The sequence below is a fragment of the Astatotilapia calliptera genome, chromosome 5 (assembly GCF_964374335.1).
Source record: "Astatotilapia calliptera chromosome 5, fAstCal68.1, whole genome shotgun sequence".
Classification (NCBI taxonomy): Eukaryota; Metazoa; Chordata; class Actinopteri; order Cichliformes; family Cichlidae; genus Astatotilapia; species Astatotilapia calliptera.
This window is the reverse complement of record NC_137426.1, coordinates 16,775,383-16,792,044: the sequence shown is the minus strand read 5'-3', so window position 1 is coordinate 16,792,044 and position 16,662 is coordinate 16,775,383. Positions and strand designations below refer to the sequence as shown.

The 16,662-nt window shown below is 40.3% G+C and overlaps 3 protein-coding genes across 12 annotated transcripts; 1 reads left to right on the top strand and 2 right to left on the bottom strand.

Annotated features, from left to right (window-relative positions):
* Positions 1–713: 713 nt before the first annotated feature.
* mon1bb (MON1 secretory trafficking family member Bb) lies at positions 714–8,840 on the bottom strand. Of its 4 annotated transcripts, XM_080301753.1 has the most exons (8): positions 8,115–8,222; positions 7,936–8,030; positions 7,516–7,629; positions 6,782–6,876; positions 6,099–6,692; positions 4,929–5,721; positions 4,395–4,542; positions 714–3,698 (listed from the first exon to the last, which is right to left on the bottom strand). In XM_080301753.1, exons 2-8 carry the CDS (start codon positions 8,025–8,027, stop codon positions 3,471–3,473), a joined length of 2,064 nt encoding a protein of 687 aa, XP_080157879.1. In that variant the 5' UTR covers positions 8,028–8,030; positions 8,115–8,222; the 3' UTR covers positions 714–3,470. The 4 variants fall into 4 exon arrangements, with proteins under 4 accessions (XP_080157879.1, XP_080157880.1, XP_080157881.1 ...); XM_080301754.1 differs by lacking the exons at positions 7,936–8,030; positions 8,115–8,222 and adding an exon at positions 8,731–8,840; XM_080301755.1 differs by lacking the exon at positions 7,936–8,030 and having other exon boundaries at positions 8,115–8,194.
* On the top strand, positions 8,249–10,331 carry tcta (T cell leukemia translocation altered). Its single transcript, XM_026167597.2, has 3 exons — positions 8,249–8,708; positions 8,794–8,845; positions 9,694–10,331. The coding sequence occupies exons 1-3, from the start codon at positions 8,498–8,500 to the stop codon at positions 9,734–9,736; spliced, it is 306 nt and encodes a 101-aa protein (XP_026023382.1). The 5' UTR covers positions 8,249–8,497; the 3' UTR covers positions 9,737–10,331.
* glyctk (glycerate kinase) lies at positions 10,322–16,654 on the bottom strand. 7 transcript variants are annotated; one of them, XM_080301759.1, is made up of 7 exons: positions 16,335–16,653; positions 14,579–14,898; positions 14,364–14,476; positions 13,819–14,205; positions 13,587–13,738; positions 12,661–12,836; positions 10,322–12,563 (listed from the first exon to the last, which is right to left on the bottom strand). In XM_080301759.1, exons 4-7 carry the CDS (start codon positions 14,172–14,174, stop codon positions 11,673–11,675), a joined length of 1,575 nt encoding a protein of 524 aa, XP_080157885.1. In that variant the 5' UTR covers positions 14,175–14,205; positions 14,364–14,476; positions 14,579–14,898; positions 16,335–16,653; the 3' UTR covers positions 10,322–11,672. The 7 variants fall into 7 exon arrangements, with proteins under 7 accessions (XP_080157885.1, XP_026023361.2, XP_080157883.1 ...); XM_026167576.2 differs by having other exon boundaries at positions 14,364–14,438; positions 14,531–14,704; XM_080301757.1 differs by having other exon boundaries at positions 14,579–14,704.
* Between the last annotated feature and the right edge of the window lie 8 nt (positions 16,655–16,662).

Here is a 16,662-nt window from a genome sequence, read left to right as displayed (position 1 = left end):
GAAGGCAAAGTGAACAACAAGTGCTCATCATCTCTGGGAACTCCATCAAGACTGTTGGAAAACCACTTCAGGTGACAAACCTCATGAAGCTCATCGAGGGAATGCCGAGAGCGTGCACAGCAGTGATCGAAGGGTGGATAGTTTGAAGAATCTAAACTATAGAACGTGTTTTGAGTTATTTCACACTTTTTTGTTTACTACATAATTCCATATGTGTTCATTCATAGTTTTGATGCCTTCAGTGACAATGTACAATGTAAATAGTCATGAAAATAAAGAAAAAACATTGAATGACAAGGCGTGTCCAAACTTTTTATTTTAATAAAAAAATATATATTTTAATAGAACTTGGAAATCTGTTCTGAAGGGCTTCCACCTTTTACTTAATGTTGTGATTTGATGCTATATAAATAAAATTGAATAGTGCAAAATTCAACAACAGCTGCAACCAGAAGGGAGTGAGTGGACCACCAAAGGAGGGAAGATGGTGTTCTCTATTGCATCAGTACTTCTTCATATCTAGTATGTATGGAGAGTGACAGTTTGAATGGAACAAGCTGCATTAGGTCTCTTATTTAGAGAACCAAGGTTCCAACGTAACCAAACATCCAGAGACTTTTAAGCCATAGGACTGGAAGACACTTACAGGAAGTTCATTCAGCCTTTTTTTTTCTCCTTTTTCCAGTTTTAAGCACATAAATAAATCACACATATGACACAAAACTATTTCTGTTTATTAGCTGAAAATTCTGCCTTTGTAAAACATACCTTGAAATGATGTTAAAATAATGGCATGTTGCTCTCTAAGACCAAGTAGACAGTAAAAAATGATATAATCCTTAATGCTGAGGGTGCAAATAAAAAGGAACCATAAAAAAAATCAAACAGCCTTGCAGAATGGAGCCTTGTTCTAAATCACTGTTTTAAATTTCAACCATACATTTTTTTCTGGCCACATCACTGAATTACTGAGTCTCTCCTGGAGGAAAGCTTTAACAGTCTTTGCTCGGTGAAAATCTTCATTATCGTGACTTCATCATCATCAAAGCCACTTTCAATCGGAGGAATGAGAAAAGTGCCCAAGGTTTCAGTGTAGACCTGTTCATTTACTAATAATAAATGCCTTCTCTGCTGGTCTTTTACCTGACATGTCACGACATTAGAACAACACCAGACAAAAGTTGCAGATTTATCAGCAAACATCACTTTCATCCAAACATCCACAGATAAGGATTGCCCCTCGTTATCCCACTCTAGCCTCATTTTCGTCCGCGTTTTGATACTGGTGCAAATTTGACTCATTTCTTACAACAACTCCAGTGTCTACATTTTATATTTTAAAGGCGTATTGCTTTATGGGTAAGACATATGGGTAAGTTTACATCTTACCCATGTCTTCCTTTTATAACCTTACCAATTTCTTTGTATTTGCTACAAAGTTTGGTCACAGCTGACTGGGAACAACAACATGTTTTACCACAGAGTTACAGAGTTACATGTTCCCTTTCATTATTTCAGCTGACAGCCCTTTTGTTGGAGCCTCGCTCCTTTTCAATCAGCAACAGCTGGTTAAGCAATGCAGATCCTCCCTTTTAACTACACACCTTGTTGGATATTTAGATATCTGCAATTATATGTTTTATAAGTGGGAATAACAAAACGCTTCTATATTTTTATCGATAAAATTAAAAATGGGCCATTAATTTTAAACCATTTGGTTCGTTCAAGGTATGTTTAATGAAGACAGTGTGTTCGACTACCAAACAAAACTTGTTTTGCAATCTATCTATGATTTGTTTATTTGTTACAAACTGCAAGATCATTTTTCTTGCCGTGGGTTTTAAAGCCAAATTGCTTTGAAGCTATTTTGGTGACAAGTTGCTCCAACATGTTACCAAGATGCCTTTCCTTCCTCTAAAGTCATCACCTACTTTTAGCTTTGACTATATTGAACAGTACAGCTGCACAGAAACAAGATGCTAACACTTGTTAGCAGCCTGCACTTGTTATGAGTCATGCCACATTAAAGCTGGTGGAATGCAAGACTTACCGTTAGACTACACAAGGTGATTCTGATAGTTTGAGGCGAAATTCCTGGTGATAAATATTCAACTAGCACTAGTTTGGTTTCTGCAAAGCTACACTGCTTTATAAAAAGATGGAAGGTTCAGAATTTAAGAATCAAAGACGTGATATCAATAACAGCTTAATTAATTTACCAGTTATGTCATTTGGGGTTTCTTGTAAGGACATATATAATGTGGCACTAATTAAGGCATACTCCCTTCAAACCATAACTTTAAAAGTAAGTTTTAGATATTTCTGTCATTCTTATTTATTGCTTGGCTGTACTGTACATCCCCAAAACTGCATGTTAAGCTCACCTGCTTTTCCCATGCTTGGCTCTTTCCACAAAACAGTCATCTGATTTTTTTTTCTCTTTGTAATAGTCCACTTAAATAGGACAACTGCTTTTATGCATCCTGGGATTTATTTTGTAACACTACAGACAAACTCTTAAGACTTGACAGGAAATTCCTCATTGGTCACAAGGATGAAACAACTTTTCAGACCACCTTTAGAAAACTATTATGCAAAAAGAATACCTGAACTCACTACATTAGATGTCATACTAAAGGTATCTGCAGAGCAAAACATGTGAGCTCATTGGCATCTTCCCACCTTATCAAGAAACTGATAAGGTCTGCCTTGTTTCAATGGAAACACTTAACAGTGACAATAATCAGGCTGGGGTTCCTACTAATCTGCTGCACAAAATGAAACATCAATAAAACTCAAAGTCTCGTTTCGAGTCTAAACATCAGCAAGATGAGAAACGACATGTTTTCAAATTCTGTGAAGGAGGAAAAACATTCTGCTTGTGGCCTCATGTGACTCACGCCGGGCCTCTCCCTCCTCTGGCAGTTCCAGTTCTTATTCCAGTTTATGCTGATCCCAAAAAGCACACACGCTAACAACTTGTATATCCTGTTTTGTGACATCATGTTATGCAACATAATTTTGTGATTAGGGCGAGGAGATAAAGATTATGAACGATCTTATCTTCCAAAGGTAGTTTAACTTAATTTTTCCTCCTCATGCTAACTCATTAAATATGTAATATATGTTCCATTCACTGTTCATGTTGTTGCTGTAATAAAACAATATAAAAATGCTTAAATACACCATTGCAAATATGTTCTGCCACAGTTCATTTTAAAATCTACTAATGTGCTTCTGCCCTGTTTCTGCTCAAAAGCAGCAATGTGATGACATGCTTCCTGGAGAACTAATAACACCGGTTTCAAAGACACCAGTCCTCCTTAAATAGTGTAAAACGTAGTGTTGGATTCCAGTGGTCAAAGTTTGTCGGTCTCGTAAGTGTCAAGAGGGTTGAAAAATATCTTGAAACCAGTGTACAAACTATTTTTGGATGAGGCAGAGCCACTTCTATTAGTGCTAACAGAGTCCTATAGAAGAGATAAGAAGCCATTATCTGTGGAGTCTTGCTGGTCAGATTTGCCTCCTCGAGAGCTTTTGCTGGGGTTTGGAGTGGTTGAATACTTTGGGGGGTATCTGATGAACAGACGGTCCTCCTCCTTTTTAATCCATCTTAGAAGCTTAGTGATAGCAGTAATGGCACAGGCCTTTGTCACCAGGGGGCTGAAGCAGGTGTACAGCTCAAATTTACTTGTGACCTTGAGTAAAGAAGAAAACAATCAAGAGAAGACTGTGAAATACATTTAGGAATAAGAAATAGAGCTATTACATTTCTTGCTATGTTAGATGAGAAGATCAATGATGCTTCAGTTAGGAGCTGGTTATCTTAGCTAAGGAAAATACCTGGAAGCAAGCTAACAGCTTTTTTTCAACGCCTTCTGAAAAAAGCTTCCCAATGAATGGACTATTAAGCCCCAGTTCCAAGGCTTTGTGCTAAGCTAAGCTGCCACTTACTGGCAACTGTCTTTCTTTTTTCTTTCTTTTTAAAGGTATCCCGTTCAACTGCTCTTTAATGCAATTATCTAATCAGCCAATCACATGTCAACAGTTCAATGCATTTAGGCATGTAGAGATGGTTGCATTTTCTGCTGAAATGATTTGAGTGACGCAAAGTGTGAGCATTTCAGAAACTGCTGATCCCCCCCCCCCCCGAATGATCTGAACATTGAAGCAGATGGGCTTCTGTGAGCGAAACACAGGCTCAACTGAGGACTGTGCCATGAAAAATTAAGGAAGTTCTGAAAGCAAGAGAGGGTCCAACCAGGTACTAGCCAGGTGTACCTAATAAAGTGGTCGTTGACTGTTTTGAGTGTAGTGTCGATCTTTTGGAAGAATCATTTCAAAGTTGGACAAACACAGTAAGAAAGAATACAACCACAAACTAATGTACGTACCCAGGCTAGCAGAGTTTCCCTCTCAGCAACATGGTAGATAAGCTTAAGGGGTCGTGAGGTGCTGTGGATGCGGCCGTGCATATAACGATAAAGATCCAGCAGTCTCATTTTCTCCTCTTCACTGCTGTATGGTGCCTCCATCTCTGGGCTACATACAGAAAAGCATCATAGGACACAAGTTACACACAAAAAACACCCAAAACATGTTCAATAACACTGTAGTGGAAAGAGAAACACACAATGCTTGATTTGTAAACTATTAAAACTCCATTTCTAACACCGACAGGACAATGTTGCCTAAAAATATCTTAGTGGGCACTTTTGTACTTCTCACACATGATTATTATCATTAGCAGCAAAAGGTTTTTAAACTTCTACACAGCTAGAAGATAATAAAATGTTATGCAAGACAAATATCACTAACTAACATGCAGCGCAAACACTCGGCATGTTTGCATTTTTAAACTCTAGTTTAGGCTCATATCAGCCTTATGCAACTGCAAGGACAGCAAGCATACACAAACAAACACACACCTGGTGAACTGAGTGAGCTGGCGGTAGTTGTCTGGCACATCAAAGGGCTTGTACATGAAGTGTCTGAGGTCTGAGACGCCCACCTGGCTCACACTGTACGTCTGAGCTTTGGCAATGAGGCTCAGGGAGTTCTGAGCCATCATAGCCTCCTCTATCTTTCTCTTGCACTCAGCTACAGAGTAAAAAGCCTCTTTGTCTGTCGAGAGCAGCAGCAAACAAACAGTGCATTCTGGAGGGTCCAGGTAAGAAATGTATGCATAAAAGTAACAGTCAGGATTAAAGAGCGGGAGGCAAATGGGGGTCCAGATCTCGCCAGCCTGAAAGGCAGAGGAAGCTCCAATGAGGTTAAGCAGAAGGTGAACATCAGCAGGCTCCAGCCGCGAGTCCTCAATGACTGTCTTTTCTTGGACGATGGTTAGAAGCTGGTTCTTGGCGATGAGGATGGAGAAAACGAGATTGGGTGTGATAGCTTTCTGCAGGATCTGGCTGAGAGAGTCCCTGAGAGAGGAGGCTAGAGGCAAGCAGTGCACTGCCGATAGCAGGAAGCTGGGGTCAGAATCCACCAAGTTGAGGAGACCATCCAGGATCTTTTCTGAGCCCGCTAGGAGTCTCCTCAGGTCGTAGTTTTTCTTGTGTTCAAAGATGCGGGATATACTGGCCTGAGTGAGCATGCTGATGATCTGATAGTAGACATAGAGGAGCTCTCCCCGCAGCTGCTGCTCAGACTGATGACTGCTGGAGACGCACACCAGAACTAGGGGCCCTTTCTGCAGGAACACTACGGTGTGCTCGTCTGAGGGAAGGGGGAAAAAACATGAGCAAATGTCAGAAAAAAAACAACACAAAAAAACAATCAATGAAAACTAAAACTGCTCCTAAGGATACCACCGATCCCCTAAACTCACTGTTCTCAAAATAAAACAATACAGGGAATGCACTGCTTATTATATTTCAGATACTGTTCTCTATGGTCCAGGAGCTTTTTGACAAGCTGGCAACAATTTTGCCCTGTACAGTGAGTCAGAGCCACACTTGCTCTTGTTGGTGTGTTTAAAAAAAGTCAGATTTCCTTTTAACGTAGTGAATATGAACATGAAAGTGGCTGGAAAAAACCATCATAGATAAAAATCTGTTCAAATTTGCATTTTGGCCGACGCCCAACATTCTTACCTGAGTAGACTGAGCGAATGATATTATCTCCACTTTGGACAAAAGACACCAGCGCCATCATCACTCCCATTGTTGATGAAAGAGCCTCTTCGCTGCCATATCGGGAATAAATGGGCTTACCGGCTTCGCTTAGCACAAAAACATGTTTCCTGTGCTGCCGCCAGCTGTCAGCTGTAACATCCTCATCGCGATGAGATGTAAATGACGAAGATTCCAGTGTGCCTGCCTCCAACAGCGGGGACGACCTCCCCTTCACACCTATACCTTGTTCTTCAAGCTTGGCCTTGGCCAGCATTGTTACAACAAATTCCCCAGAGTCGTTCTGGTCATTGTCAGTGGCATCATCTTCAGTTGTTCCATCAGTTGGCTGCGTGGACGCGTTGTTTTGGCACTCAGTTTCTGTCTCTTCGGGCTCTAGCTTCATCACTTGGTCAGAAGGAGGCTTCTCATCCAAACCGAGATGCTCTGCCGAAACATCTGGTGGGTGCGAATTCAAAGGCTCGATTCTGCTAACAGCGGCGCTCCCATTACTCTCTACTGAATCAGGAAACATGTGATTCTCCAAAAGGGAGAAGGAGGCTGCCAATGAGTCAGCTACAATGAAAACAAAAACCAACGTGTGATGTAAGTGATGAAGATTAAAATTAGACAAGCTTCAAAGAGTGATTACGTAGCTTATTTACCAGGTTGATTACTCTCTAAAGGGCTATCACCAATCTTCACTGCCGCCGCCTCTCCTTCTTGATGATTGGCTGTTTCCATGATACCATCCCAGTCTCTGGAAAGAATAAAGACAGAGAGGAATAAGCTGCTTTATAAATCATGCATTGTAGTTTTTGCAGATAAAAATCAGAGATCCCATGCATCTCCAGTCTGTTATGAATAGAAGCACTCATACTGGACCAGTGGTCAGGTCACATGATTACAGAGGAGAGTTACTCCAACTCCAAGTTACTAACACTGTGGAATTTAAACCTGATTACAGCTAGCAGTCTGTCTAATGTTACACTACATATCAACACGGAGAAACGGGACTAAGTGGCTGGTAGATTAAGAGCGCTAACGTCCGCATGATAACAACTTATCTACACATGCACGATAAATTTCAGACGTCCTGTAATGCTTACCTTTCTAATAAGTAACTAATAAATGAACGCTGACTGTAGTTACACGGCTAACACTGGGTGCTAGCAAGCAACACATACAGATCAATTTCATGGCCTTGGCTTAACAGTGCTCATGCAGCCAACCGTGGCTATCTAAAATTAGCCAGATAAACAGAGAAAGAGTGAAACTTACGGTTTTGTACCGTTGACGACTTGGACTGAATGTCTAATGTCAACACTGACTTTTATCAGCAGCCCCACTGCAAACAAGCTGTCAAGAATGAGAAGCAGAAAACAAATTTTCCCCTTACCGAAGCCGACATCCGGAATCTCTGATGACAACTTCAGCTGACCAATCAGCGCGCTCGCTGGCGTCGGTTAGTCCCGCCCCTCCCCACTCTCTGGTTGTGGGCTCGTAACAGAAACTTGAAGAGACAAATCTCAGATAAACGTGCAGCACATGTATGGGTGCTGCTGTAGCAGATATAATACAGCGAAACGCTTTCTGTGACAAAGAAAGAACGGAGAACTTAAACCCCCCCAATGTGAATTAAAACAAAAATGTTTTTACGTCTATATTGACCAATAAAATGTTTTTTTTTCTGGATTAAACTAATACTTAAATCCAGTATTTTCCATTTTCCGTATTACACTGGTGGCTAATACTAAAGCTAGCATGTACTCCCGTCCCCAACTTGAACCTTCTGACATCTGTCGTTCCTATAGCACACCTCATTACCGTCTTGCTGTCCTCATACATGCCTTTAACCAGGGTCCCTCCTGACCGCCTTCTCATACAGTTCCTCTCCTGGCAACCAATCATCTTCTTCAAATACACAAACACACAGTGTAGGTAACTCTGACCTTCTCTATACTTCTCCGTCAACACTCACTGCTCACTGATAGTCACCTCTCTTTAAACGAGCTTCAACGACTCTTTCCCATATCTTCATGGCACACATGAATCGGATTGACGGTTTAGCTGAGGTTTAAAAAAAAAAGGGGGGGGGCATAACACAACCTGGACAAATGATGTCGAAATATAGATTTTTATCCACGCACATTTGTTTAACTTCACTGTGTTGGTGCTGAAAGGCTCTGTTGTGTACGTGATGAAGTAGTCGTCCTGCGTACCACGTCACGTCCGATTGCCTCTCCTCTCCGTACGTAAACATCATAACGGTAGAAATGGGGAATATGACATCTCCAAACCAGAGTGCTGATTTATAAATCACTAAAACAGACACCGCAGCCCAGTCACTTAATTTGACACCAGTTGAATAAACGGACGCCATGGAGGAGCCGTGGGACTTTGAGTTTCTGTCCCGCATTGCTGACAGCTGCCTGTCGTTTCTCTCTGAGTTTGTAGACGACTGGCTCGCCAACGACATGAGAGTGTCCATATTCAAAATACTCCTCAGCTGGTTAATTTTTAGTCTAATCGCCATTCACTTCGCGTGGAAAGTCTATGGGAATACAGTGAACGATATGTATTACAGACAAGGTGAGTTTTTCCTCCTGCTTACCGGTGCGCTGCCTGCTAAGTGAGCGCTAACACGCTAGCTTGATCTGTGTGTGTTGATTTTCAGGGACCGGACAGAACGGAGGCACACCTGATACAGCTGCACACACGAGTGGATGGTAGGTGGCCGATTTCGGGGTCAGGTTTGCATTGCACAAGTGATTAATAAGAAATCGTGTTCATTATCACCGCACCATCACCAGTCACTTTATTAGGTAAACCTTGCTAGCACCCAGTTTGACACTCTTTTTGCCTTCAGCGTTGCCTTAATTTTCCATGGCTTAGATTCAACAAGTTGCAAGTTGAGATAATAGCATCGCACATTTGCTGCAGCTGTGTTTTGGCTGTACAGCCATTAGATGATGAGTACACTGTGATCACAAAGAGATGAACATGGTCAGCAACAATACTCGGGTAGGCTGTGATCCTCAGGCCCAGAACTTGACAAGAAAATATGCCCACACGTTTACAGCACCAACATGAGTGAGCCCATGTGAATTGTAGCCTCAGTTTCTGTGCTGTACTAAACTAAAGGGAGTGTCACGTGGTGTGGTCTTCTGCTGCTGTGGCCCATCACCTTCAATGCCCTACATGTTGTGCATTCAGAGATGCTCTTCTGCATAGCCCAATTCTGATGGTTGGGTATTCGAGGCACTGCCATCTTCCTTTCAGCTCGAAGCAGTCTGGCAATTCTCTGACCTCTTTTTGGGCACTTTGGCCCAAAATGCTATAGCTTACTTGACATTTTCTCCTTTTCGGACCAGTGTCTCAAAATCCTAGACATGCTTGTATGAAAAAATCCCAGTAGATCAGCAGTTTCTTAAATACTCAGACCAGCTCGTCTAGCACTTGTGCCATGCAGTAAGTTGCTGCCACAGTTGACTGGACAGAGGTACCTAACAAAGTGACTGGCAAGTGCATGTTTCACCACACTTAAATGGTTTATTAGATTTTGTTATCTTTGCAGGGAAGGTAAAGCAGGGGATGGTCCAAAGATTCATCGGGATTAATGGGAGCTTGATCGCTGGACTTTACCCAAGTGAAGGCTGGACAATTTGTATGTCCCACAGAGACACGAAATGCACACCAGTTTTTGGTTTTTTCATTAACAAAGCGTTACCTTCCATGGATTAAAGATGGTGTTGAGACAGCTTCACCTTCTGCGAATCACTTAGCCATGCCATTGGACATCACTCTAACAGTGTTAGAGTGATGGCCACTATTCATACAATGTTTAATTTGACCTCTTGATACTGCTCACTAAGCAGGACCTTATTGTGCATAAAGAACTAAAAGGACGTGTTTAACTGGTCACTTGGTGATACGTGATCAAGACTGTACTTGAATGGTGCATGAAAGGAAAACAAATCATCATTTTCCAAGTAATGACACAGGCTCACATGTATAGTTTTTGTAATATATATACATATATAATACGCTGATTTGAGTATTGCATTGACTTGTGTATGTGAATATTTATGATCCAAATAATTTGCAGTGAACTGTGTGATTTTGTTTTTGATTTTTTTTTAATCTTTGCTGTATTATAAATGGTCATCTATGGTCATTTTAAAATCAGACACAATAAAAGCAGATCATGTTTTATATCTTCAGTCTTTATTTTAACAGGCATTTTGCATTTAGTTCATTTGAAATCTACATTAAGTAATATTTTGGCAAACAGTCAAAACATTAAAAAATAAATAAATAAATGAAGCACAAAAACTTGAGGGGTATTGAAACAATACATTTTTCACCAAGGCCACTTTTAATGTTATTCTGTTTACCTCTGGAAAGATTAGCGGAAGTATACAAGAGAGGACTTTTAATTGTCACTGAGATTGTTGATTGTAACGACAATGTGATGTGTAATCTTTTCTCATATGTGCAGTAGTTACCAAGGGGGAAGATGCCGTATCTGAGCTACACTCAACAGAACCCCAATAGCTTACCATGAAGCTTAATGGCACAATGTATAAAGCAAGCTGCCTTTTGCAAGAAAAAGCCAAAGGTGCCAGATTACGTCAGTTTGTTTCTTTATGATAATATTTGTCTGTTAATGGTTCAAAATCGAGCTTATTACAAACTAAAAACTAGAGCTGGGTGCCTTTTTTTGTTTTTTTGTTTTTAGTTAATTAAAATAAAAATACAAACTAGATTTTTTTGAGAAAAAAATAAACCGACACAATTTTTGGAACCTGGAAAAAAAACTGAAATAAATTAAAAATCTACAGGAAATATCTTCGGTTTTAAAATTAATTACTTTAGTTTTTACCACAACTTGCCTGATGAGGCTTTGATGAACATATTAGGACGTGTAAAAGACTTTGAGTTAAGTCAAAAAGTTATTGTTTTTATTTTAATACCATTACTAAATCATGCCTTAATAATTAAAGAAATGACTTCAAACTAATACTGAAACTGGTCAAAACTAAACATATTCAAACTGTAACTAAAATGAGTAAAACCACTCAGGCAACTATAATAAATTAAAAATAACAACAAAAAAACTAAAGAAAAAAAATAAAAAAATAGAACAACTGTAACCAAACATCCAAAAACATCTAATTAAAACTACTGAAGGATGGTGGAGATTTTTAAACTGTACAAGTGTTTTTATTGCTATTATAATGGCAGTGTGTATTTCCAGAAATTTAAATTATGTACTCAGTCCTTGTAAGATGTGGGAGGGAGCTGGAGTACCCACAGAGAACCAACAGACTCCATAAAGAAACCCGGGAGCTTTTTTTGTTGTGAGACGTCAGTACTAACCCCCACCCTCACACTTCTTCATTTACTGTTTGCGTTGTAATGCTTTTACATATATATGTCTGTTTTTTTCCAATTACATCTTTATTTACCAATACCAACAATCCTTCATTTAGATTCATAAATATGGTGCAAAAATGTCTTCATAGTTTCCTTTAATTTTTTTGTGTTTTGGGATTATCTGATGATAATAGGAATAGCTGGAATCAGTAGCATGTGCACATCCATTACATTCGTGCAAGTTAGGCCGGGTACGAGTAATTGCTGCCCACCAGAAAGACGAGAAAAAAACGTGTAAGAATCATTGTTGATAAGGAAGTTGTCGATGTCCAGGCCCTGAGCTTTCGCTTCATCGTACAAACCACCATCAGTAATCGCCCCTGCTGCCTCAGTGGGTCCATCCTGACCATCAGTGCCCCCACTCAGAAAGACTGGCCCTTTAGGCGAAAGCCCTAAGCTTCTCAGTTCCAGCCCCACTCGCATAGCCAGCTCCTGGTTCCGACCACCTCGGCCTTTACCTGTTAGCTCCACAGTGGGTTCGCCTCCAGCTAACAGACATGTGGCACCCCATCCCTCTGTACGCCCTTTTTCTAAAACCTGCATTGTACGGCAGAGGTCCCAGCTCTCCACACCAACTTCAGGGCCCAGCTTCAGCACCTCAGTGGCAATGTCAGGAGGAGGTTCCTCTCGAGAACAGGCAAAGCGGGCCAGCAGGCCGTAGAGTCTAGACACAGACCGCACATCTCCACACACACTTGGCGAAAGGACTACAGGGAGGAAGCCCAGCTCTCGAGCACGGAGACCAGCGTGTTTAAGGGCAACACCGTTGGAGCCAATCACAGCATTGAGAACATGTCCCGATGTATCAGATTCCTCCTTATTCTCTTTCCACCTAGAATTCGGTTTGTCAAGGACTTCCTTTACTGATGTCGGAAGCAAGTTTAACAGCTTGTAACGCTCAAGGATTGACAAAACTTCCTCAGGCCACACCCGACTCATCACTGTGGGGCCACTAGCTATCATGTCAATAGGATCCCCGATCACATCAGATAGTATCAGTGCAACAACCTGTGAAGACGTTATAAGAGTGATATTTGACATACAAATTACAATACTGAGAATTTTAAACTCTGTTTAAAAGAAGGCTAAAAAAACTGTCTGTTACCTGTGCAGGGTGAGCATGATGTGCAAGCCCTCCACCCTTTAACAACGAAAGGGCACGACGTATGGTGTTCAGCTCCTGAATAGTCGCACCAGCACCTGCAAGTCTGCAGGTAACATCTAGCTTTTCTTGCAAGGTGATTGGCGGGATGGGTGCAGGTAGCAATGCAGAGCCCCCACCTAAACAATGATGAAAACCAGCATGCGTTACAGATATCTTGGAGTCGTTTATGACCAGGATATGTCCACCAGTGTGTATATTAAACAAATATTTTCACTGCTTTTTTGCATTTGTGGAATTTCTCTAAAATTAGAAACATCTAATTTTAGAAATTGTTATTTTATTTATTTATAAATTTCTTCTAGGCTGTACTACTGTAGTTCATTATTATCGTGAACTAAATTCCCTGAAAAGCCTTTAGCCAATCTAAAATGCTGCAGAGTACTGACAGGGTCTAGAAAGACAAAGCATATTTCTCCCATATCGTCTTCTCTTCACTGGCTCCCTGTTAAGTCCAGAATCAATTTTTAAAATCCTTCTCTTCACATACAAAGTCTTGGATCATCAGGCACAATCTTATCTTAAATACCTCAGGGTACTGTAACACCACAATAGAGCGCTATACTCTCAGACAGCGGGTTGACTTGTGGTTCCTAGTATTTTAAAAGTTGAATGGAAGGCAAAACCTTCAGCTTTTCAGACACCCTCTCTACTTTTAACATTAGGCTTAAAATTTCTTCTGACTGTTGGGGCTTTCTTTGTATTATTGAAGGGTCTTCATTTTACACTATAAAGTGTCTTGAGGTGACTGTTGTTGTGAATTGGTGCTATATAAACAAAACTGAATTTAAATTAATATTTTTAATGATATCTGTGAAACGATTATTGTTTTATTATTTTTAACAATAACCAAGAAGTGCCATTCGTACCTGAAATCAGTACAATAAGCAAGTCTTTCTCTGTCAGCTCACTGGCTAAATGCTTGATCTCCTCAGCTGCCTTCTGGGCATCCGGATCAGGCAAGTTGTGTTTAGCTCCCTCTATTACTTTGATGCGGCTGTTTTCTTTCAGCAGCAGATGGCTGTGATGGAAAAATAAATATTATTAACTTTACTGAGTTAACACTTTAAGTTGCTTTTACCTCTAAATGCATTTGCTTACTCTTTCCCATGCTGCTGTAATGTCTGCTGAATCCCATGTGGCACACTTATGACTCCTTTCACTAAATGATCACCCACAATCCTCTCTACCTCAGCGGCCATTCCCAGCACAGCTTTTCCAAAGCCCACCAAGTGCAGGTTGTGTTTGAGCGTGAATGTGCGACCATCAATAACAACAGAGTCCTCCTTGCGCTCAATACTTTGACAGACCACAGTATCTGGCTGCACGGCTTCCACTGCAGCTGCAAACACTTCACGTGCCCGCGTGTCCATTGACATTTTGCAGAACGTGGGTTTTCTCCTCGCCACAAGATGCAGAAAAGGCTGAGACCGGAACAATGAAAGAACACGGGCCATTGATAATTCAGTGGATCTGAGCAGAAATGTCCTAAGGGATATAGAAGAATTGAACAGATTTTTAAAGAGAGCACAATTTAAACAAACCATAAATAACCTGCAAAGGAAAAGGAAATAGTCATGTAGAAGTCATGAAGCAATTATAATTAGAACTTTTTCTTAAATTTACTTTGTGTGCCTCAAATTCACCTTTTTTAAGAGCTTGTTTTGTGTTGTTCAGTCATCACACTTCTTGTAAGTCTTGTTTATGGTCAAGTCTGATGACTGCAGGAATACAGAGGAATACGTTTCGCTTAAATGTTCTGAAAACAAAAAGAACACCTTTTTATTCTTATACTAGCTAAAGCTATACTTACATAAATGCATTTAGGTTTGTGTTTCAGTAGAGTCACGAGGCTGCCTACCCGAGAAGGTTGCAAATGTCATATGAAGCTGGTGTTTCCCTGTGGAAGCCTGCTGCGTTTGGACTCCAGCTCAGAGGTTAGGCAGTGTGGCAACAATCTGGCCAGACACTGGCTGGAGTTGTGTACCTTTGGTGTAATGATTGACTTCAGAGGATAACATGCCACATGAAAGTGCTGACACTGCAGCTGCGCATTAAGTCGTTTTTGTTGTAATTTGATTTTTTTCTGCCACAGATTGCATTAAACTCAGTGATACCCATACTTTGTTCATTGCTGTTAAACAAAGCAGCCTCTTGTGTAGCCACACCCGTCTTTAAGCCCTGTAGACATAATTTTAATTTATTTATTTAGTAGGGACAATGCAGTTTAACATAGTTCTGATGTGGAGCATGAAACTGATGTGGTGCAAATAGAGTTTATAGCTATTGCTAAATTCCAACCCTTGTTGGGCTTCTTCATTCACGATGCAAAAACAAAAATTACAACATTCAGTTACAGAAAACCATAATACACCATGAATACAAAACTACAAGAAATACACAGTAAAATAAAGTAAAATATAGTATAAAAAACAGAGAGAGATAGGTTGTGCATCTGGTTTTTAGGTAGTTTGCTTGTTTTCTTTTTCTTCTTTTTTTTTACAAATGAAAGCTGAGCCACTGGGATTGTGGTATTTTAATGTGATTAGATGTACATGCTAGAAATCCAGACAATAATGACAATGTTATATGATGAGATTTTAGATTTGTTAAATTTGTAAAAAAAACAAACAAACAAACAAACAAACAAAACAAAGAAACAAAATAAAACCCCTCAGAAACACTTACAGGTCGTTTTGTTAGGCACACCTCTGTAATACCACATTCTACCTCTTTCTTGCCTTCAGAACGACCTTAATTCTTCATGGCACAAATTCAAAAAGGTGCTGGAAACACCCTGGTGCACCACAGTTGCTGCAGATTTGTCAGCTTCACATGCATATCTCCTATATCACCACATCCACAAATTGCTCTACTAAGATCTGGCAACTGTGGAGGCCATTTGAATTCAATGAAATTATTGACATGTTCAAGAAACTAGTCTGACAAGATCTGAGCTTTATGACATGGTGAGTTATCCTGCTGGAAGCAGCCATCAAAAGATGGGCAATTTTTGGTCATAAAGGGATGGAGTGTCTCAACATTGCAGCAAAAATCAAGACTTGTGAGATCTGGAAACGTTCATGACAATTTTGGTGAGCCTGTATGAATTGTAGCGTGAGTTTTCTGTTCTTAGCCGATAGGAGTGGCACACACTGTGGGCTTCTGTTGCTGTAGCCCATCTGCCTATTCTGCTCACCTGGTTATAACCAGTGTTCTTTATGTAGTGTGACCATTCTCCCTGGAGTGTTTTTTTTCTACAGATGGTTGATGGTTGGGAAAGTCCCAGAAGTCAGTTTCTGAAATACTCATACGAGCTCGTCTTGGCACCAGCGACCATGCCACCTAACTATATTTGCCTTAACAAGTAGCAAAACAGGTGTACCTAACAAAGTGACCGGTGTGGATAACTTAAATATCATGCTACTTTTTATCTCAGTAAATCAAACGCCTATTGGCAAATTATTTTTAATTTACCCCTGCATGAAATGCATTGGCATTTAGTAAAGCAAAATTCTTCCTCTACAACCAAACTTTAGAGATTTCCATTAAAAAATATCCAAAAAAAAAAAAAAAGCACAAGCGGCAAACAGAACATTTCACTTAATTAATCGTACCATGGACTTGTCTTTCTGTGAGGACAAAACTGTCGTTGGTACTTTCTTCTTCACTTCTGCGTCCATCCTGCAAATCTAGAGGCTGCCAGATAACTGGACCCAACTGATAAACACACAAGGCTAACGGTGACAGCCAGAAAGTGCTAATGCGAATGCAAGAAGGCTTTGCTTTTTAAAAACAGACATTCTAAAACAAACTCGACTACAGTAGAGCTTTTTAAAAAAAGACAATAAGCTTTTAACTCCTAAACTGCATTTGGTAAGCAAACTGTGTAAATAACGACGCTGTTGCTGGTACAATGCAGCTATCGCGATAACATCTTGCAAT